This window comes from Salmo salar, chromosome 08 (assembly GCF_965601325.2).
Source record: "Salmo salar chromosome 08, fSalSal1, whole genome shotgun sequence".
NCBI classification, from domain to species: Eukaryota; Metazoa; Chordata; class Actinopteri; order Salmoniformes; family Salmonidae; genus Salmo; species Salmo salar.
Window position 1 is genome coordinate 27,418,929 of NC_138298.1, and position 22,533 is coordinate 27,441,461.

General features: G+C 46.0%; 1 protein-coding gene across 2 annotated transcripts in view; it reads right to left on the bottom strand.

Annotated features, from left to right (window-relative positions):
- Positions 1-22,533, bottom strand: part of LOC106610470 (rho GTPase-activating protein 7) — a 139,286-nt gene that overhangs the window by 97,876 nt on the left and 18,877 nt on the right. For both annotated transcript variants that reach the window (XR_006770806.2, XM_045722957.2), the window contains exon 5: positions 7,748-7,784. Coding sequence is in view for 1 of the 2 variants with exons in the window: in XM_045722957.2 (XP_045578913.1) it covers positions 7,748-7,784 (37 nt within the window). In the remaining variant the exon portion in view is untranslated. The remainder of the gene's footprint in view (positions 1-7,747; positions 7,785-22,533) is intronic.

Sequence of the window (22,533 nt, forward strand, 5' to 3'; positions counted from 1 at the left end):
CTCGTTAATCTAACCACACTGTCCAATTTCAAAAAGGCTTTACAACGAAAGCAAAACATTAGATTATGTCAGCAGAGTACCAAGCCAGAAATAATCAGACACCCATTTTTCAAGCTAGCATATAATGTCACAAAAACCCAGAAGACAGCTAAATGCAGCACTAACCTTTGATGATCTTCATCAGATGACAACCCTAGGATATTATGTTATACAATACATGCATGTTTTGTTCAATCAAGTTCATATTTATATCAAAAAACAGCTTTTTACATTAGCATGTGACGTTCACAACTAGCATACCCCCCGCAAACTTCCGGCGAATTCACTAACAATTTACTAAATTACTCACGATAAACGTTCACAAAAAGCATAACAATTATTTTAAGAATTATAGATACAGAACTCCTCTATGCACTCGATATGTCCGATTTTAAAATAGCTTTTTGGTGAAAGCACATTTTGCAATATTCTAAGTACATAGCCCAGCCATCACGGGCTAGCTATTTAGACACCCGGCAAGTTTAGCACTCACCAATATCAGATTTACTATTAGAAAAGTTGGATTACCTTTTGTTGTCTTCGTCAGAATGCACTCCCAGGACTGCTACTTCAATAACAAATGTTGGTTTGGTCCAAAATAATCCATCGTTATATCCGAATAGCGGCGTTTTGTTCGTGCGTTCCAGAAACTATCCGAAATGGTAAATCAGGGTCGCACGCATGGCGCAATTCGTGACAAAAAAAATCTAAATATCCTCTCTAGGCTAGGCGGGACGAATTCGTCCCACCTACGTAACAGCCACTGCTATCCTGTGGCACGATTTTCAAAACCTTAAAAATCCTATTACTTCAATTTCTCAAACATATGACTATTTTACAGCCATTTAAAGATAAGACTCTCGTTAATCTAACCACACTGTCCGATTTCAAAAAGGCTTTACAACGAAAGCAAAACATTAGATTATGTCAGCAGAGTACCAAGCCAGAAATAATCAGACACCCATTTTTCAAGCCAGCATATAATGTCACCAAAACCCAGAAGACAGCTAAATGCAGCACTCACCTTTGATGATCTTCATCAGATGACAACCCTAGGACATTATGTTATACAATACATGCATGTTTTGTTCAATCAAGTTCATATTTATATCAAAAACCAGCTTTTACATTAGCATGTGACGTTCAGAACTAGCATACCCCCCGCAAACTTCCGGGGAATTCGCTAACATTTTACTATATTCCATTACCGTACTTCGAAGCATGTCAACCGCTGTTTAAAATCCATTTTTATGCCATTTTTCTCGTTAAAAATCGATAATATTCTGACCGGGAATGTCCATTTAGCTAAACAGAGGAAAGAAAACAAAGCTTTCGGTCGACGCAGGCACGAGCCTGAGTCTCACAGTACTGTAACCAGCCACTACCCAAACGCGCTACTTTGTTTCAGCCAGAGCCTGCAAAGCCACGATTCAGCATTTTGCCGCCTTCTGAGAGCCTATGGCAGCCGTAGGAAGTGTCACGGGACAGCTAAGATCCTCACTCTTCAATAAACAGAGACAAGAAGAACGACACCTTGTCAGACAGGCCACTTCCTGCATGAAATCTTCTCAGGTTTTTGCCTGCCATATGAGTTCTGTTATACTCACAGACACCATTCAAACAGTTTTAGAAACTTTAGGGTGTTTTCTATCCAAAGCCAATAATTATATGCATATTCTAGTTACTGGGCAGGAGTAGTAACCAGATTAAATCGGGTACGTTTTTTATCCAGCCGTGTCAATACTGCCCCCTACCCCCAACAGGTTAATGACTTGGAGAAGATCTGCAAAGAGGAGTGGGACAAAATCACTCCTGAGATGTGTGCAAACCTGGTGGCCAACTACAAGAAACGTCTGACCTCTGTGATTGCCAACAAGTTTTAGCACCAAGTACTAAGTCATGTTTTGCAGAGGGGTACTTATTTCCCTCTGTAATGGTCATCGTATGGAGTAGACCAAGGCGCAGCGGGTTGAGTGCTCATATTTACTTTTATTGAACACGAACGAACGACAAACAGTCTTGCAGGCTACACACACCAATGCAAAAACAACTTCCCACAAAAGACAGGTGAAAAAAGGGCTACCTAAGTATGACTCCCAATCAGCAACAACGATGTACAGCTGTTCCTGATTGAGAGCCATACCACGCCAACAAAGAAATACACAACATAGAAAAACCATAGAAATACAAAACATAGAACAATACCCCAAAACCCCGGAACACATAAAACAAACACCCCTCTTACATAAGAACATATCCCAACAATCCCCGAACCACATAAAACAAACACCCCCTGCCACGTCCTGACCAAACTACAATAACAAATAACCCCTTTACTGGTCAGGACGTGACAGTACCCCCCCAAAAAGGTGCAGACCCCGGATGCACCTCACACAAAAACACAAAAATAACCCCAAAACAAAAATAATCCCAAACTAAAGCGAGGGAAGGGAGGGTGGCCACCGTCACCGACGGTTCTTGTGCTACACCCCCCCTCCCCCGACAGTGGCACTGTCGCCGGACACTCTGGACGGGGCACTGTCGTCGGACACTCTGGACGGGGCACTGTCGTCGGACACTCTGGACAGGGCACTGTCGTCGGACACTCTGGACGGGGCACTGTCGTCGGACACTCTGGACGGGGCACTGTCGCTGGAAGCTCTGGACGAGGCACTGTTGCCGGAAGCTATGGACGAGGCACTGGACGAGGCACTATTCATCCTAAACATTTGGTAGGCTATTCATCCTAAACGTTTTGTTACATAATTTCTAGGGCTCAGAAGTGTGCAGTTCGGAGCATCCCTGGTGCGGCAGGTAGCCTAGTGGTTAGAGTGTTGGACTAGTAACCGAAAGGTTGCAAGATTGAATCCCCGAGCTGACAAGGTAAAATCTGTTGTTCTGCCCCTGAACACTGTTCCTAGGCTGTCATTGAAAATAAGAATTTGTTCTTAACTGACCTGCCTAGTTAAATAAAGATTTTTTTTAAAAAATCCCTCCGGTTGTCGAAGGGAATTCTTCTGTTTCCGTGGTGATGGTAAAATGAACCATGAATGGCCCAATCTTTCATGTTGTCACCCCCAAGGCACTAACACACCATGAGTGTGATGTCACATGGTTCCAAGAGATTATATAAATGGGGCTTTGGTGTGACTATGAACACTGGCCTGTGTGTGCCAGTAAAATCCCTCCCCTCCTCAACTCATGATACCCATGTCCAGGGTTCCATCACATAACCCCAGTGGTGGGGGGATGTTCTTAGGTAACACAGCTGCAGGAAGTGGAACTGATTTTAACAGAGCCCCCAAAATGACAAAAACAGACTTTAAAGTGGCTTTATAGTTAGTTACTGTAGTCCTTAAGCTACTACATGTGATTCTGAGCCCAATCTTCAGCTTAGATTGATAGTCTGTGAGAAGGTCATTGTGAAAAGTTGTGTAATTGAGAAGAGAGATGTCTGACCAAAATATGGAAGGACACACACACGTACGTCACACACACACACACGATTCTACACACACACACACACACACACACACACACACACACACACACACACACACACACACACACACACACACACACACACACACACACACACACACACACACACACACACACACACACACACACACACACACACACACACACACACACACACACACACACACACACCTCTCCCATCTCTCCTTCCCCTCAGGTGTAAACTAACAGGGATGTGCTTACTGATGGGTCCTTTTTTTGATAGCCAGCCAGATTGTTGCTAATGGCTAACTAACTGAACTAAAGGAAAATACCCGAGCCACAATGTCTACATGTTGTCCCCCCAGGTCTGGAGGCAGGATTTACAGCAGGAAATCCAATGCTAGGGGGGGTGGGAGGTGTGTGTCTGTGTGTATGCATGCATGTTTGTGTGTGTGTGTGTGTGTGTGTGTGTGTGTGTGTGTGTGTGTGTGTGTGTGTGTGTGTGTGTGTGTGTGTGTGTGTGTGTGTGTGTGTGTGTGTGTGTGTGTGTGTGTGTGTGTGTATGAGTGTAGGGGGTTAGAGTGAGGTCTGGGGAGGTTTGGGGATCTATCTGACAAGCCGGCGAGTCTGGTTTCTATCTCCATCCTCCCGGTGATGGGTTGGGGTTAGGGTAATGGGTTGGGGTTAGGGTTAGGGTGATGGGTTGGGGTTAGGGTGATGCGTTGGGGTTAGGGTGATGGGTTGGGGTTAGGGTAATGGGTTGGGGTTGGGGTTAGGGTGATGGGTTGGGGTTAGGGTTAAGGTGATGGGTTGGGGTTAGGGTGATGGGTTGGGGTTAGGGTGATGGGTGATGAGTTAAGGTTAGGGTGATGGGTGATGGGTTGGGGTGATGGGTTTGGGTTAGGGTGATGGGTTTGGGTTAGGGTGATGGGTTGGGGTTAGGGTGATGGGTTGGGGTTAGGGTGATGGGTTGGGGTTAGGGTGATGGGTTGGGGTTAGGGTGATGGGTTGAATTTAGGGTGATGGGTTGGGGTTAGGGTGATGGGTTGGTGTTAGGGTGATTGTTTGGGGTTAGGGTGATGGGTGATGAGTTGGGGTTAGGGTGATGGGTGATGGGTTGGGGTGATGGGTTTGGGTTAGGGTGATGGGTTTGGGTTAGGGTGATGGGTTGGTGTTAGGGTGATTGTTTGGGGTTAGGGTGATGGGTGATGAGTTGGGGTTAGGGTGATGGGTGATGGGTTGGGGTGATGGGTTTGGGTTAGGGTGATGGGTTTGGGTTAGGGTGATGGGTTGGGGTTAGGGTGATGGGTTGGGGTTGGGGTTAGGGTGATGGGTTGGGGTTAGGGTGATGGGTTAGGGTGATGGGTGATGGGTTGGGGTTAGGGTGATGGGTTGGGGTTAGGGTAACGGGTTGGGGTTGGGGTTAGGGTGATGGGTTGGGGTTGGGGTGATGGGTTTGGGTTAAGGTGATGGGTTGGGGTTGGGGTTAGGGTGATGGGTTTGGGTTAGGGTGATGGGTTAGGGTTAGGGTGATGGATTTGGGTTAGGGTGATGGATTGGGATTAGGGTGATGGGTTGGGGTTAGGGTGATGGGATTGGGTTAGGGTGATGGGTTGGGGTTAGGGTGATGGGTTGGGGTTAGGGTGATGGGTTGGGGTTAGGGTGATGGGTTGGGGTTGGGGTTAGGGTGATGGGTTTCGGTTAGGGTAATGGGTTTGGGTTAGGGTGATGGATGATGAGTTGGGGTTAGGGTGATGGGTCATGGGTCGGGGTGATGGATTTGGGTTAGGGTGATGGGTTTGGGTTAGGGTGATGGGTTGGGGTTAGGGTGATGGGTTGGGGTTAGGGTGATGGGTTGGGGTTAGGGTGATGGGTTGGGTTTGGGGTTAGGGTGATGGGTTGGGGTTGGGGTTAGGGTGATGGGTTTGGGTTAGGGTGATGGGTTAGGGTTAGGGTGATGGATTTGGGTTAGGGTGATGGATTGGGATTAGGGTGATGGGTTGCGGTTAGGGTGATGGGATTGGGTTAGGGTGATGGGTTGGGGTTAGGGTGATGGGTTGGGGTTAGGGTGATGGGTTGGGGTTAGGGTGATGGGTTGGGGTTGGGGTTAGGGTGATGGGTTTGGGTTAGGGTAATGGGTTTGGGTTAGGGTGATGGATGATGAGTTTGGGTTAGGGTGATGGGTCATGGGTCGGGGTGATGGATTTGGGTTAGGGTGATGGGTTTGGGTTAGGGTGATGGGTTGGGGTTAGGGTGATGGGTTGGGGTTAGGGTGATGGGTTGGGGTTAGGGTGATGGGTTGGGGTTGGGGTTAGGGTGATGGGTTGGGGTTAGGGTGATGGGTTGGGGATAGGGTGATGGGTTGGGGTTCGGGTTATGGTGATGGGTTGGGGTTAGGGTGATGAGTTGGGGTTAGGGTGATGGGTTGGGGTTGGGGTTAGGGTGATGGGTTGGGTTAGGGTGATGGGTTGGGGTTAGGGTGATGGGTTGGGGTTAGGGTGATGGGTTGGGGTTAGGGTGATGGGTTTGGGTTAGGGTGATGGGTTGGGGTTAGGGTGATGGGTTGGGGTTAGGGTGATGGGTTGGGGTTGGGGTTAGGGTGATGGGTTGGGGTTATGGTGATGGGTTGGGGTTAGGGTGATGGATTGGGGTTAGGGTGATGGATAGGGGTTAGGGTGATGGGTTGGGGTTAGGGTCATGGGTTGGGGTTAGGGTGATGGGTTGGGGTTAGGGTGATGGGTTGGGTTGGGTTAGGGTGATGGGTTGGGGTTAGGGTGATGAGTTTGGGTTAGGGTGATGGGTTGGGGTCGGGGTTAGGGTGATGGGTTTGGGTTAGGGTGATGGGTTGGGGTTAGGGTAATGGGTTGGGGTTAGGGTGATGGGTGATGGGTTGGGGTTAGGGTAATGGGTTGGGGTTAGGGTGATGGGTTTGGGTTAGGGTGATGAGTTTGGGTTAGGGTGATGGGTTGGGGTTAGGGTGATGGGTTGGGGTTATGGGTTTGGGTTAGGGTGATGGGTTGGGGTTGGGGTTAAGGTGATGGGTTTAGGGTGATTGGTTGGGGTTAGGGTGATGGGTTGGGGTTAGGGTGATGGGTTGGGGTTAGGGTGATGGGTTGGGGTTAGGGAGATGGGTTGGGTTGGGGTGATGGGTTGGGGTTAGGGAGATGGGTTGGGTTGGGGTGATGGGTTGGTTTGTGGTTAGGGTGATGGGTTGGGGTTAGGGAGATGGGTTGGGGTTAGGGTGATGGGTTGGGGTTAGGGTGATGAGTTGGGGTTAGGGAGATGGGTTGGGTTGGGGTGATGGGTTGGTTTGGGGTTATTGTGATGAGTTGGGGTTAGGGTGATGAGTTGGGGTTAGGGAGATGGGTTGGGGTTAGGGAGATGGGTTGGGTTGGGGTGATGGGATGGTTTGTGGTTAGGGTGATGGGTTGGCCAACATATGGGTCTGATAAATGTTGTTATCTGAATACACATCATGTGTCTCTCTGTGACACCCTGGGATATGCCAGAGCCTCCCCCTCCACTCCTGTTGTTTCTGTCTCTCCATCTATCTCTCCTGCCCTGCGCCTCCCTCCCCTAGCTCTGAGCTGAACCCAGCAGAAAGATAATAGATTAATAAATGTCATCCTCTGACCTTGTGTATGGCTCCCAGCCCCCCATGCATCATTGCCTGTCTGGTCTCATTGGCGCACGCACACACACACACACACACACCCACACACACACACACACACACACACACACACACACACACACACACACACACACACACACACACACACACACACACACACACAAGAATATCAGTTCCACGTTATTCACCACAGACAGGTCATCATCGAAATCATACCAATTTGTTAAACTGCTGAAGGGAAAATAATATATTTATCTGTTTGATATAACCTCTATCATTTCTACCAGTACATGTAACCGGTGGGAATCGAACCCAGTCAACCCAATGTGTCACGTAACCATTAGACCAAGAGGACTCCCTGTAGGTGTGAAAGTGTCATTTGAGCTTAGAAGTGTCAGACAGGGCTACCTCATCACGAGAGTGTGACTCAAAATCAGCTCCGCTACACACACACACACACACACACACACACACACACACACACACACACACACACACACACGCACACGCACACGCACACGCACTCACCAGCAACAGCCAATCCACAGGAAATCAAAGGAGATAGCAGAAAAGCAACATTATATGAGAAAACAGAAAAGCATGATGCCTTACCGTTTTGATGGGTTGTCTTAGGCATGGCAGACAGGCTCTGTAGAAGAGACCAACACAGAGGAAGAGTCAGGATTGGTTTTAAGACTTGACTTAAAACTGCAACATTGGTACTGAAACATTGGTAACACTTTACATACAGGTGTGGGATCTTAATTTTATCACCATGTTGCAGGACAACTTTCCGGAAATGTACAATTTGAAGTGTATTTGAGGTTTAAAAAGACGTCTGAAGTTTGTAATTTCCGCTTTGAAAATTCACACTTTATTTTCTCTGCAGAAAAATGTAATCAACCCTCTGTAAAAATGTCCATTCATTATAATCCACATAATAATTCACATTTCCTGTTGCTACAGGATTCCTGCTGTAGCAAACTGGCTCAAATTACGATCCTGCATCAGTACTGGTTACATGTGTTAGAAGCATCTATGGACCTACTGTCATACCATACGGCTTTACTAGATCTGCAAAATGTCCTGCTTATTCAGTCCTGATTCCTGGGAATCCTCCACACTGGATTTCTAGAAATGTGGTCAATAGGCCTGATTCCTACTGCAGGTAAGTCAAGTAGGAAACATGAGGCCAATAGTCCTGATTCCTACCGCAGATAAGTCAAGTACAAACATGAGGCCAACAGGCCTGATTCCTACCGTAGGTGAGTCAAGTAGAAAACATGGGGCCAATAGGCCTGATTCCTACTGCAGGTATGTCAAGTTGGAAACATGGGGCCAATAGGCCTGATTCCTACTGCAGGTATGTCAAGTTGGAAACATGAGGCCAACAGGCCTGATTCGTACTGCAGGTAAATCCCCCTTCCATAAAGGGTGTAAATCTCTGACACTTTAAGTGCTCTCTCATAGGAATGGAATTTAATTCAAGCAAATTCTCAAATATGTTTTACCATGTTTTACAGCTGTCTAATATGATTTAGTACCACCATTCATTCTTCAGTGTGTGTGTGTATCTGTGTGTGTGTGTGCTTGCCTGTTCCAGAGTGCAGCTGGCTAGAGAATGTGATTCAAACAAATGATCATCCATTCCAGAGCGTTGAAAACATACATCAGAAATACAACATCCATAACTTTACTTTTCACTTTTAAGTCTGACCTTTGACCCAGTAAATATGTGTTCTTCTAGGCCTAGACGGAAGGCATGGGGCAAACACGTCGTTTTCTGATGTGCAAACGCCTCAATCCAAGGCCACAGCAACAGATAAAGAATTTTCGGACTATGTTTTCCTTACAGAAGGGGAGAGGGAGAGAGGGTTGTGTGTGTGTGTGTGTGTGTGTGTGTGTGTGTGTGTGTGTGTGTGTGTGTGTGGAATGCAGGGGTCTCCCTTGTTCTCTGACATCTGACCTCGGGTCCCGACCTTTGATCTCTGAGCCTGTTTTAATCCAAGACGGGTCCGTGGAATAGATCTGGGGCCAAAGCTTCACACCATGCATATGTTTGTGTAAGAGTGTGTGTGTGTGTTCTTAGGTGAACATTTAACTTATTTACATACCTAATAGCAGTGATGTAATCAAGTAACTAAACTTGATTCCAAGTCGAGTCCTAAGTCCCTAGTGTTTGAGTCCGAGTCGTTTATACACAGAAATGGTCCACCCACACAGACAGCGTGGTGAAGAAGGCGCAACAGTGCCTCTTCAACATCAGAAGGCTGAAGAAACTTGGCTTATCTTATCTAAAACACTCACAAACTTTTACAGGTGCACAATCGAGAGCATCCTGTCAGGCTGTATTACCGCCTGGTACGGCAATTGCACCGCCCTCAACCGCAAGGCTCTCCAGAGGGTAGTGCAGTCTGCACAACGCATCATCGGGGGCAAACTACCTGCCCTCCAGGACACCTACAGCACCTGATGTCAGAGGAAGGCCAAAAAGATCATCAAGGACAACAACCACCCGAGCCACTGCCTGTTCACCCCACTATCATCCAGAAGGCGAGGTCAGTACAGGTGCATCAAAGCTGGGACCGACTGAAAAACAGCTTCTATCTCAAGGTCATCAGACTGTTAAACAGCCATCACTAACTTAGAGAGGATGCTGCCAACATACAGACAAATCTCTGGCCACTTAAATAAATTGACTTAATAAAGGTATCATTAGTCACTTTAAATAACAGCACTTTAATAATGTTTACATATCCTACATTACTCATCTCATATGTATATACTGTACTCTATTCCATCTACTGCGTCTTGCCTATGCTGCACGCCATCGCTCATCCATATATTTATATGTACATATTCTATTCATCCCTTTACATTTATGTGTATTTGTGTGTATAAGGTAGTTGTTGTGAATTTGTCAGATTACTGTTAGATATTACTGCATAGTCGGAACTAGAAGCACAAGCATTTCGCTACACTCGCATTAACATCTGATAACCATGTGTATGTGACCAATAACATTTGATTTGATTATTCTCGAATCATGAGTCAAGTCCTAAGTCCCTAGTGTTTGAGTTCGAGTCGTTAACACTCGAGTCACGAGTCAAGTCCTAAGTCCCGAATGTTTGAGTCCGAGTCGTTCGTTTTCGAGTCAAGTCACAAGTCCTTCGGTAGTGCTAAAAGCTGCTGTCCAACCACTTTTGAAGCTGAATTTGATGACATTGTTGCATATTTGTAAGTCTAACGAGATAATACAGCTTTCTAACATTTGCTGTTTTAACTGGTGTGTTGAATTATGCAAAAGTCACTACTGGTGGAACCCGAGTCTTCGACTACAGCACTGCTTTACAGTCATGTTCTAGTGTGTCAGTAAGGCCATATTCATTCATGTATTTATTATTGTCACATATACCAGATAGGTGCAGTGAAATGTGTTGTTTAACACCATCAGCCATGGTAGTACGGCACACCTGCAGCAATTAGGGTTAAGTGCCTTGCTCAAGGGCACATCTGCAGATTTTTCACCTAGTCAGCTCGGGGATTCAAATCAGCCACCTTTGGGTTACTGGCCCAACGCTCTAACCGCTAGGCTACCTGCCTCCCTGTTTATAAAGCAGGCTTAAAACTCCTTAACAACACTTCCAGTCCAATTCCTATTCCAACACTATCCAGTTGGTCAGGTCACAGTGAAAACTCCAGTATCTACACATCAAATTCTGTGGCAGACGGTTTAGTCCAAAATAGCGTTTGGTTCCCTATATAGTGCACTCCTATGGGCCCTGGTCAGAAGTAGTGCCCCATATAGGATGCCATTTCAGACACAGCCACGGATGTATAGCCAACACAAAGCCTCATCTCATCCTCTCTGTTTGATGTTGTTGATCAGCTGGGTTGATGGCTGGATAAAACTGTTGTCTTGGTCCCAATCTGTCTGTCTCTAGGTGTGTCCCAAATGACACCCTACCCTCTATATAGTGCACTAGATTTGAGTAGTTTGACCAGAGTTGGGCCCTGGTCAAAAGTAGAGCAGTAGAGACATTTGGGACTCAAGACTCAGTCTCTTCCACAACAGTGTGTCTGAGCCCCAGCCATGCATACCTCTTCTAGGTCTTATCTAAATCCCACACCACCTCAATCACGTTCACCGCTGGCTGGGCTGGCTGGGCTGGATGGGCTGGCTGGGTTGGCTGGGCAACAGTGTGTGTGTCTGTGTGTACGTGCGTGTGCATGTGTGTGTGTATATGTGTGTGTGTGTGTGTGGGCAGTGGGGATTCAGAAAAAACAACAGAGGGCTTTATCACACACGCAGGTCACATTTCACATGTGGAAATAGAGAGGAATTCCCTCAACAATTTATTGCCCTTTAATTAACCTTACAACAACACTGGGGAGATACCATTACTGAAGTCCCCCTTTAGGGAGACCCTACAGCCCTGTACTTCCCTCATCTGCAGTTCAATCATTAAATCATCACCACAAACACAACAACCAGCCAGGACCTTGGCTTGGTATCAGAGGTAGATTCATATGTCTACTTCAGCTGCTCAGTTCAGAGGAGTTTAACTTCTCTCCCTGCCACAACAATCTGTTCATCACATTCCTCTGTGTGTAGGAGTGTGTGTGTAATCTGTGTGTGTGTGTGTAATCTCTGTGTGTGTAAAATCTGTGTGTGTATAATCTGTGTGTGTGTGTGTAATCTGTGTGTGTGTAGCCTGCCAGATAACTCCTGTGAACCTCGTCATGGCCACTATAGCAATTGGCTTTATTATTGGTTATTTTTATCTACTCACATTTGTCTACTTCCTGGTGTCTGAGCCAGGTTACAGGTGTGTGCACAGTTTAGGTTCATCTCATTGCTATGCCATTGGGACAATGGTAGAATCTCTTCTGGTGTGGTGTGTTTTAAAACACAGTCCTCCACTGCCTCATTTACTACAGCTAATTTACTGGTGGAGGGAGGGAGGGAAGGAGGGAGAGAGGGAGGGAGGGAGGAGAGAGAGCGAGAAAGAGAGAGAGGGAGGAAGGGAAGGAGAGAGAGAGAGAGAGAGAGAGAGAGAGAGAGAGAGAGGGAGGGAAGTAAGGAGAGAGAGAAAGACAAAGAAAGAAAGAAAGAAAGAAAGAAAGAAAGAAAGAAAGAAAGAAAGAAAGAAAGAAAGAAAGAAAGAAAGAAAGAAAGAAAGAAAGAAAGAAAAAAAGGGAAGGGAAGGGAAGGAGAGAGAGAGAGAGAGAGAGAGAGGTGTGTGGATGTGAGTGTGAGTATTTGTGTCTGTGCATGTCTCCATGTGCACGTGTGTGCACGTTCTGCAGGGTGTGTATGACACAGGGGGTAAACAACACTATGCAATGCAGCGCTTTGGCATGTGGCTCTAGTCTTGCATGATGTAAATCGAGTCCGCCATGCCAGACCTCCAGACCACCACCCCTACCACCACCCTCCCCTCCCCCAAAAAACTCTCCAAAATCTCCAGCTGCGGACTGGGCCCTCTGACTCTGACCACCCATGGTCTCAGCAGACCCAGGGATTAGACAGGCTCAAGCCAAGCCAATCCATTCTCTCTCCCCACACCAGCTGGTTTAATTGGTGCCAGTGGCATGGCTATGCTATGGTCAGGTAAGCTGGACGGAGAGGGATGGAGGGAGGAGGTCACTGTGTGTGAGAAGGAGAAGGGGAGAGAGGGAGAGAGGGGTGGGAAGGGGGGGAAGAGAGAGAAAGAGAGAGTCAAGCAGAGTGTTTGTATGTGTGTGTGTTTGTATGAGTGTGTGTTTGTATGCGTGTGCGTGTACAGAGGGCCTTGGTTTTATCTTATCTCTGGTCTGTGACTGCAGTGTGAGTGTGACAGACCAATCAGCCCTGCACTTATTATTGAATTCATTCTCCACACTCTAAGCCCTGCGTGCACATTCCCTTAAAAACGTTCTCTCTCTTTTCACTGCACCCCGTTTCTCAGAGACAAGACCCCCGTCCCCCGCCTCCCTCGCCCTTACACCTTCTCCCCTCTCCCTATACCCCATTCCACCTTTTAACGATTTCCAGATGTGTCACATTACATTTGAAGTGTGTCAACAGGACGTTATGTCATCTTTCCTGGTAGTGAGGGACTACTTCCTGGTAACGAAATGAGGCCTATACCTGGAAAAGGCTGTACGGACACTCCTGACCTGCTTTGGTTAGTAACAGGTCAGCAGTGTCCGTATAGCCTCTCCCGCTACACCTGTCATGTGTTTCAGATTACGTTTGGATGTTTTTTAAATGATATTTAACCACAGAGTTCAGTTTTGTGTAAGTTAAACCACAAAACACAGGTGGTATTGTAGAGTGCGTTATAACATTGGATTCAAGACTTCATATTCACATTCCTACTTCTATTCTGTACACATCAATGCACCAATGCCTGAAGTACATCACATATTCATAATGTGATATATACAGATGGGTCCTAGGAAGTGTTTTACACTAATCTACGTTGGGAAATGGGCACGGTTTACTGAGTGGCTTAAGGAAGCAGACAACTTCAGCAGCTGCTAGCTGATCATTCCCACACAGGCTGCCAGCCGCGTACTTGCCCTCTTGTTCAACCTGCTGGACATGAGATATGGTCTGTACAGGAGTGATGTTGATGGAAAAAGGGAGAGGAGAGAAAGAGAGAGTGACACAGACACGCACCCACCTCCCCAACACCCTCTCCCCTCACGCACATGCACAGACTCACACACAGACCCAACCCGCACACACAGACCCACCCCCCACACACAGACCCACACCCCACACACAGTGTGTTTGTTTAGAGCACCAAGCCAAAGCAGCAGGCTTCTGGTTTCATCCAGTGTCTGCTGGGATTTAGTGTTAGGCCCTCTGAGTGTAAACGGCTGGCAGGCCAGTGGAATCCATCAACAGATGAGAGACACACCAACTCCGACCTCCTCCTCCTCCCAACTCCTACCTCCTCCTCCTCCCATTACCACAGACTGGCCTTGTCTGGTCTGGTCCTCCTATCACACTGAGGTCATTGCTGTCCTCCTCCTGCCTAACTCCTCTTCTTTTTGACTCTTTGTTGATTACATGCCATTCGTCTCCTGGCTCTGTGTCTTACCAAGCAGAGAAAATGGGGATCAGTTTCATGAGCCTGAATCCAGCAACAATGCTAGTTCCTGAATTAATATGAGCCTGACTCCAGTAACAATGCTAACTCCTGGATTAATATGAGCCTGACTCCAGCAACAATGCTAACTCCTGGATTAATATGAGCCTGACTCCAGCAACAATGCTAACTCCTGGATTAATATGAGCCTGACTCCAGTAACAATGCTAACTCCTGAATTAATATGAGCCTGACTCCAGTAACAATGCTAACTCCTGAATTAATATGAGCCTGACTCCAGTAACAATGCTAGCTCCTGGATTAATATGAGCCTGACTCCAGCAACAATGCTAGCTCCTGGATTAATGTGAGCCTGACTCCAGTAACAATGCTAGCTCCTGAATTAATATGAGCCTGACTCCAGTAACAATGCTAGCTCCTGGATTAATATGAGCCTGACTCCAGTAACAATGCTAACTCCTGGATTAATATGAGCCTGACTCCAGTAACAATGCTAGCTCCTGAATTAATATGAGCCTGGCTCCAGTAACAATGCTAACTCCTGGATTAATATGAGCCTGACTCCAGTAACAATGCTAGCTCCTGAATTAATATGAGCCTGACTCCAGTAACAATGCTAACTCCTGAATTAATATGAGCCTGACTCCAGTAACAATGCTAACTCCTGAATTAATATGAGCCTGACTCCAGTAACAATGCTAACTCCTGAATTAATATGAGCCTGACTCCAGTAATCAATGACTAGCTCCTGGATTAATATGAGCCTGACTCCAGTAACAATGCTAGCTCCTGAATTAATATGAGCCTGACTCCAGTAACAATGCTAACTCCTGAATTAATATGAGCCTGACTCCAGTAACAATGCTAACTCCTGAATTAATATGAGCCTGACTCCAGTAACAATGCTAGCTCCTGGATTAATATGAGCCTGACTCCAGTAACAATGCTAGCTCCTGGATTAATATGAGCCTGACTCCAGTAACAATGCTAGCTCCTGAATTAATATGAGCCTGACTCCAGTAACAATGCTAACTCCTGAATTAATATGAGCCTGACTCCAGTAACAATGCTAACTCCTGAATTAATATGAGCCTGACTCCAGTAACAATGCTAACTCCTGAATTAATATGAGCCTGACTCCAGTAACAATGCTAGCTCCTGGATTAGCCAACGGTGCTTTGGGGGACAACAACAAAGTGGGCTGAGACCCACAGCAGGGTTGAATTGTCTCATATGGAGGACAGAGGCCATGGTAGACCTCCTGTTTAATGACCTACTGAGGGACTGCTGGTAGTGTCTCTCTCTCGCTCTCTCTCTTTCTCTCTCTCTCTCTCTCTCTCTCTCCCTCTCTCTCTCTCTCTCTCTCTCTCTCTCTCTCTCTCTCCTCACACAGACTCAAATACGCATGGACAAGGGCATGCACATGTGTGGGCAAACACACAAACACGCATACACACACATGGACAGACACGTGCTTGTGGGCACACACACACGCAGCTGCACCTCCAGATTTCACACACAATGCCACCAGATACCCAACACCTTCAGAAATTTAATTTAACACACCCTACCTTCTAATGCCAGACATGAGCCCTAACCAAACACAAACACCTTCATCATGACATCTGTTAATACGGCCCATGTTCTAAGTCAAGACTCACGGTTTGACCGTTGTGTCTAAGTAGTGGCTATGTTGAGATGATGTCATTTACACACGCTCAGACACACACACAAACACACCGCAGGCCTGCTGTAAGTGCCGCTGGCTGCATCACACCTGGTTTTACGACGTGTGCTGTTGTGTGTCGGTGCTCTTCTCCGCTTCAAGTGTGTTTGTTTGTTGACTGATTTACAGACGTTCATTCTGGCTGGAGGGGGTTTCTAGATGCCTCAGTTTACCTGTCATATAGAAGATTTACCATCTATAACATCATCACACAACTATGTGTGTGTGTGTGCATCCTTTTGATGTACTAACTAACTAACTAACAATAATAATAATAACAATAATAATAACAGTAGTAAAAATAACAACATTAATAACAGTAACAATAATAATAATAATAATAATAACAATAATAATTATAATAATAACTATAATAACACACGCAGACACACGCACACACACACGTACACACACACACGCACACACTCACAAGCACTATTAACACTATAAATCTCTCTCTCAGCAACTAATATGCAAGAGATCATGATATTACTGTTTGTATAAACGTCAGACAGAGCTGATATGGAACCAGAGATGGTATGTAAGATAATATGCACAACTTGAATGTTAGTTATATAAGATCCAGTCATAACACTACAGATCATGTCATAACACTACAGATCCAGTAATAACATTACAGATCCAGTCATAACACTACAGATCCAGTCATAACACTGCAGATCCAGTCATAACACTGCAGATCCAGTCATAACACTAGAGATCCAGTCATAACACTGCAGATCCAGTCATAACATTACAGATCCAGTCATAACACTACAGATCCAGTAATAACACTACAGATCCAGTAACAACACTACATCTCCAGTCATAACACTAGAGATGCAGTCATAACACTACAGATCCAGTCGTAACACTACAGATCCAGTAATAACACTACAGATCCAGTCATAACACTACATGTCCAGTCATAACACTAGAGATGCAGTCATAACACTACAGATCCAGTCATAACACTGCAGATCCAGTCATAACAATAGAGATGCAGTCATAACACTACAGTTCCAGTCATAACACTACAGATCCAGTTATAACATTACAGATCCAGTCATAACACTACAGATCCTGTCATAACACTACAGATCCAGTCATAACACTACAGATCCAGTCATAACACTACAGATCCAGTCATAACACTACAGATCCAGTCATAACATTACAGATCCAGTCGTAACACTACAGATCCAGTCATAACACTACAGATCCAGTCATAACATTACAGATCCAGTCATAACACTACAGGACCAGTCATAACACTACAGATCCAGTCATAACACTACAGATCCAGTCATAACACTACAGATCCAGTCATAACACTACAGATCCAGTCGTAACGCTACAGATCCAGTCATAACACTACAGGACCAGTGGTGTGGTGGATGGTGAATGCACGTAAATGCCCATTACTCACCTTTTTCATTTTCTGCAAGCGTTTACCCACCTGTATATGGAGACGTACTTTAGCGTTTACCCACCAATTATGTTTTACCACTATATCACTGAACAGGATGGTATTATGGCCCCAGCGGATTGGGGGCCATTGTATTTCTGTCTTTCTGATGGCTCAAGGTTAGAAGATGTAGGGACACGCAGTCCAGTAGGTGGACTGAATAATTTCCTTGAAGTTTGCAATGAGACAGATCATTCTGCATCAGTTAGGATTTTCCCACAAAAGTTATGATTAACGTGGCAACGTTTTACAAAACAATTTCACATTTGAGTTTTCTTTTTTTTTTTCTTCCCTGTCTTGTTAATTAAAAGGCCTGTCTCCCACCGACTGAGAAAAAAACCCTCTGTGTTCTGCCCAGTTTTTGGAATACCTAATGCAATCCACGTAACCTTGAATCGGCAGGAAATAAGAGATTTCCGTACAGAGGTAAAGAAGTACATTTTTTTCCACATCCTGTTCCAAAAACAATCTTATTTTTCTCTCCTCTTTTCTTTCCCTCTCCTGTTTGACCGTGGCTGAGAGACTGAGAGGCTGAGAGGGGCTGAGAGGCTGATGGGCTGAGGAAATGAGAGGGGCTGAGGGGCTGAGGCAGGCCTCTGTTTGTGCTCCTGCAGCTGTGTGTTCAGCGCAGATTGGCCTCAGCCAGGGTCAGGGACAACAACACAGCAGAAAGCCGACTAACTCGGCCATGACCGGACAGTATACCCACAGAACCACCCCCAAGTGACATTGAAATACTGATGGTTTCCCACCATGCTAAGTTATAGATATTATTAGCATGTAGAAGAATGAGAGGAGAGAGAGAGAGAGAGAGAGAGAGAGAGAGAGAGAGAGAGAGAGAGAGAGAGAGAGAGAGATCTATATAGGCCCATTGGAAAGCCAATGTGTGGTTTCTGGTTGTGGATAAAGGATCGTTGGGGACTGTGTGTTGGTGGCCACTTGCCAAACAGGACGAGACAGAGAGAGAGAGGAAGGACAAGCGACAGCTACAGCCTGTGGCCTTATCACAGACGCCTCAGCACAGCTATTGTCCACATCCACACAAGATAAATAAACACATGCATAACTAACCCAACAGGCGATAAATCAAAAAGTAGTCCCTCTTGTGTCCATCTACAAGCATCTAAATTCACTTTTTTCTTGCCTAACCCTTTGGACCTAACAGGTACAAGACAATCGGACACTTGGAATTCCAACACCTAATTACAGCATTACATCACGCACTGTCAAACAGCGCCCGAACAGAGGCGAAATATGATAGATGGTTTGTTTTGAGCATGGTTGCCAGGGAGATGGAAGACAGAACAAATGCCAAGAGGTTGGATGGTTATGGGATGGTTATGGAATGTTGAGGGGCGATGGAGCTGCCAGAGTTTGTATAGGTCAGATTTTTTATTTATTTTTATTGAATATAAAAACATACAATCTACCTGCAGTGAAGCCGCTCAACATTTACATTACATTCAGTCATCTAGCAGACACTCCCATCCAGAGCGACCCACAGGAGCAACCAGGGTCAAGCGCCCCTATCTGCCCAAGCTCCCAACCGCCAGGCCACCAACCATCCAAGATCCCCCCCACAGTCCCTAAGAGCTGCCCCTCAACCATCCGAGACCCCCCCCCACAGTTCCCAAGAGCTGCCCCTCAACCATCCGAGACCCCCCCCCCACAGTTCCCAAGAGCTGCCCCTCAACCATCCGAGACCCCCCCCCACAGTTCCCAAGAGCTGCCCCTCAACCATCCGAGACCCCCCCCACAGTTCCCAAGAGCTGCCCCTCAACCATCCGAGACCCCCCCCACAGTTCCCAAGAGCTGCCCCTCAACCATCCGAGACCCCCCCCCACAGTTCCCAAGAGCTGCCCCTCAACCATCCGAGACCCCCCCCCACAGTTCCCAAGAGCTGCCCCTCAACCATCCGAGACTCCCCCCCCCACAGTTCCCAAGAGCTGCCCCTCAACCATCCGAGACCCCCCCACAGTTCCCAAGAGCTGCCCCTCAACCATCCGAGACCCCCCCACAGTTCCCAAGAGCTGCCCCTCAACCATCCGAGACCCCCCCCCCCCCCCACCTCCACAGGACTCCCAAGCCACCATCCCCCAATGTATAGGTCAGAGTTAGTATAAGTCAGAGTTTGTATAGATCACAGTTAGTATAAGTCAGAGTTTGTATAGGTCAGAGTTAGTATACATAACAGGTACATCTATGTTAGAATCTGGTGTGCTACATTTAACAGACGGTTGAGGGATGTCTATGCGTGCTGCACGATAGGGCTCTGGTCAAAAGTAGTGCACTATATACAGTAAGACAAAGGGAGCCATTTGGGACATAGCCTATCTATTGTGTAACTGAAGGTCTGTTTTTTGGCAGCCCTGTGCTGTTGGGGAACTCTTCTCCCAGAGAGTGATTGATATGTTGTTTCCGACTGTACCATTTAAGGGGCCTCTGCCCCTGCCCTGACATGTGACATCCTCTACTGCTGCCACAAACCCCCTAAGAATAGCACCATGTTAAAACGCACCACACAACAAAAGACTGGGAAGCCACTATGACACACCGCATCAGGCATATTTTATATCAAATCATATTATGATCTTAGAAAATGGACAATTTCATGTTACATGACCAAAAGATAAGACAATTAAACAAATAAGATATAAGGCAAATCACCACAGAGCCCCCCACATACCTCATGATGACAAACAATCACATCCCAATTGAACTTAATTTACCTTAATCCCATTGCCTATCCACTACAATTTAACACCTCTGTTAAAATAGCTCCCGCTACAACGCAAAGACAGCAACCTGCAATGCAACCACGAGCATGAGACCAAACAATAACAAACTTTACTGCCGAGAGAAAGACACCTGCTATGGTGCACCACCCACCACCACAACTACAGCCCCACAACAACACACAAGAATGAAAACCACCTGCTAGGTCAGCATACACCGCACACAGAACCCCAATGACAATACAGCGTAGTCAAGAATGAAAACCACCTGCTAGGTCAGAATACACCGCACACAGAACCCCAACGACAATACAGCGTAGTCAAGAATAGCCACTCGCTATGGCACTGTCACTGGACACCAAGAGGGCATGCCACTACAATTCGTACATTGTGACAAATACTGTACCTTAGTCAGTGTCCATTCAAAACAACACCCAAGCCATATGTCAGGATTCTAGGACTTTATCACTGTTACATAAACACCAGTTGTCATGAGAGAACACAATGGTGGCATGCTTGATGAAGGCTGTGGAGTGCAGAAGGTTAGCACTGCTTACTTAGAACGCATTTTCGTTTATCAAAAATGTTGTTTTTTAAAGATGGAGTTTACTCTTATCTCCCCCCAAAAGTTAAACCATGGAGACAGATAGGGAAGGTATAAAAGTATAGACAGTGCGTGTGTGTTCGTGTGTGAGAGAGGGGGCATTTAGCACAACGACCAATCTCCCTTGTATTTACTTGGTAAGACACACACACACACAGTGCAGACCACTGCCATCAACAAGATAAGGAGGGAATCTCGCTGTTGTGGACTTCAGCCTGCTATGAGAGCAGCCATTTGCTCCATTGTAATGTCCTAGAAACAAATGCTGCATCAATGGAATATCTGTCTACATGTTGAAAATACTCATAATAAACCCAATGCCCCTGCCTGCTCCTAAACTGTCCATTGTAGACCTCCCCCTCATTCATTTCCTGTCTATAATCCAATCGGATGCTCTAATTAAATTAGCGTGAATTGTGGGTTGTGTTCAGTTTGGTACTGAACGTTGCAGATATGAAATCCAATGACATGCTATAACTTTCTGAAGCAGACATGTTAGATATGAAATACAATGAACAGACATGCTCTAACTTTTGGAAGCAGACATGTTAGATATGAAATACAATGAACAGACATGCTATAACTTTCGGAAGCCTACGTGTTAGAGATTAATGTCTGCAGTGCATGCCATAGGCCTACTGAACGCGACTGTGAGCAACTCGTGTCCATTGATATCGATGCTTTGGTTAGCAAGTCAGGGCGTTAGCATGCTAATAAATAGCTGTTTCATTTAGTTAACTTAGCTGGCATGTGAGCATGCAAATAGATAGATATTTTGATTAGCCAGCTTGAGTCTTAGCATGCTAGCAACTTTGTTTAGCTATCCAGTGTGTTAGCATGCTAATAAATATATGTTTTATTTACTTAGCCACTGTGTTATTATGCTAAAAACTAAGTTTAGCTATCCAGCGTGTTAGCAGTCCTAGCTCATAACCCACTTCAGTGCAGACGTTAGCCACGTGCTGAAGGCTCACTTGTGAATCCAACACTAGCCTGACCAGGATCAGTAGCAGGATCTCCTCCCCTGCTGTCATTTAATTACATTAGCCAGACCCTTGATCTCTCTTTTCCCTTTCTCTGCACATTCCTCCCTTTCTTCTCGTCCCATCTCAGACCTAGATGCTGACCTATTTTCCATTAGAATTCCTTGGGCCTACACCCCTCGAGTGGCAGGACATCTTCGTTATGAGGGGTTGCTCACGTTCCTGCCATTTGTGTGGATATGACTAGACAGGAATGAGTGATTAGGTATGCCACTTGATAAATGAGTCAGTCTGTCTCTATCACTCTCATGGACCCCCTCTCTATCTCTCTATCGCTCTCCCTCTAAGTGCGTACCAAATGGCACCCTTAGGGCGGCAGGTAGCCTAGTGGTTAGAGTGTCGGGTCCTAAAGGTTGATGGATTTAATCCCTGATATGACAAGGTAAAAATCTGTCGTTCTGCTCCTGAACAAGGCAGTTAATCCGCCCCATTTTTTCAATTTTCGCCTAAAATGACATACCCAAATCTAACTGCCTGTGGCTCAGGACCTGAAGCAAGGATATGCATATTCTTGATACCATTTGAAAGGAAACACTTTGAAGTTTGTCAAAATGTGAAAGGAATGTAGGAGAATATAACATATTAGATCTAAAAGACTATACAAAGAAAAAAACATGAGTTTTTTGGTATTTTTTTGTTCCATAATCTTTGAAATGCAAGAGAAAGGCCAATATATGACTTAGGAATCTAGGCGCAATTTAGATCTTGGCCACTAGATG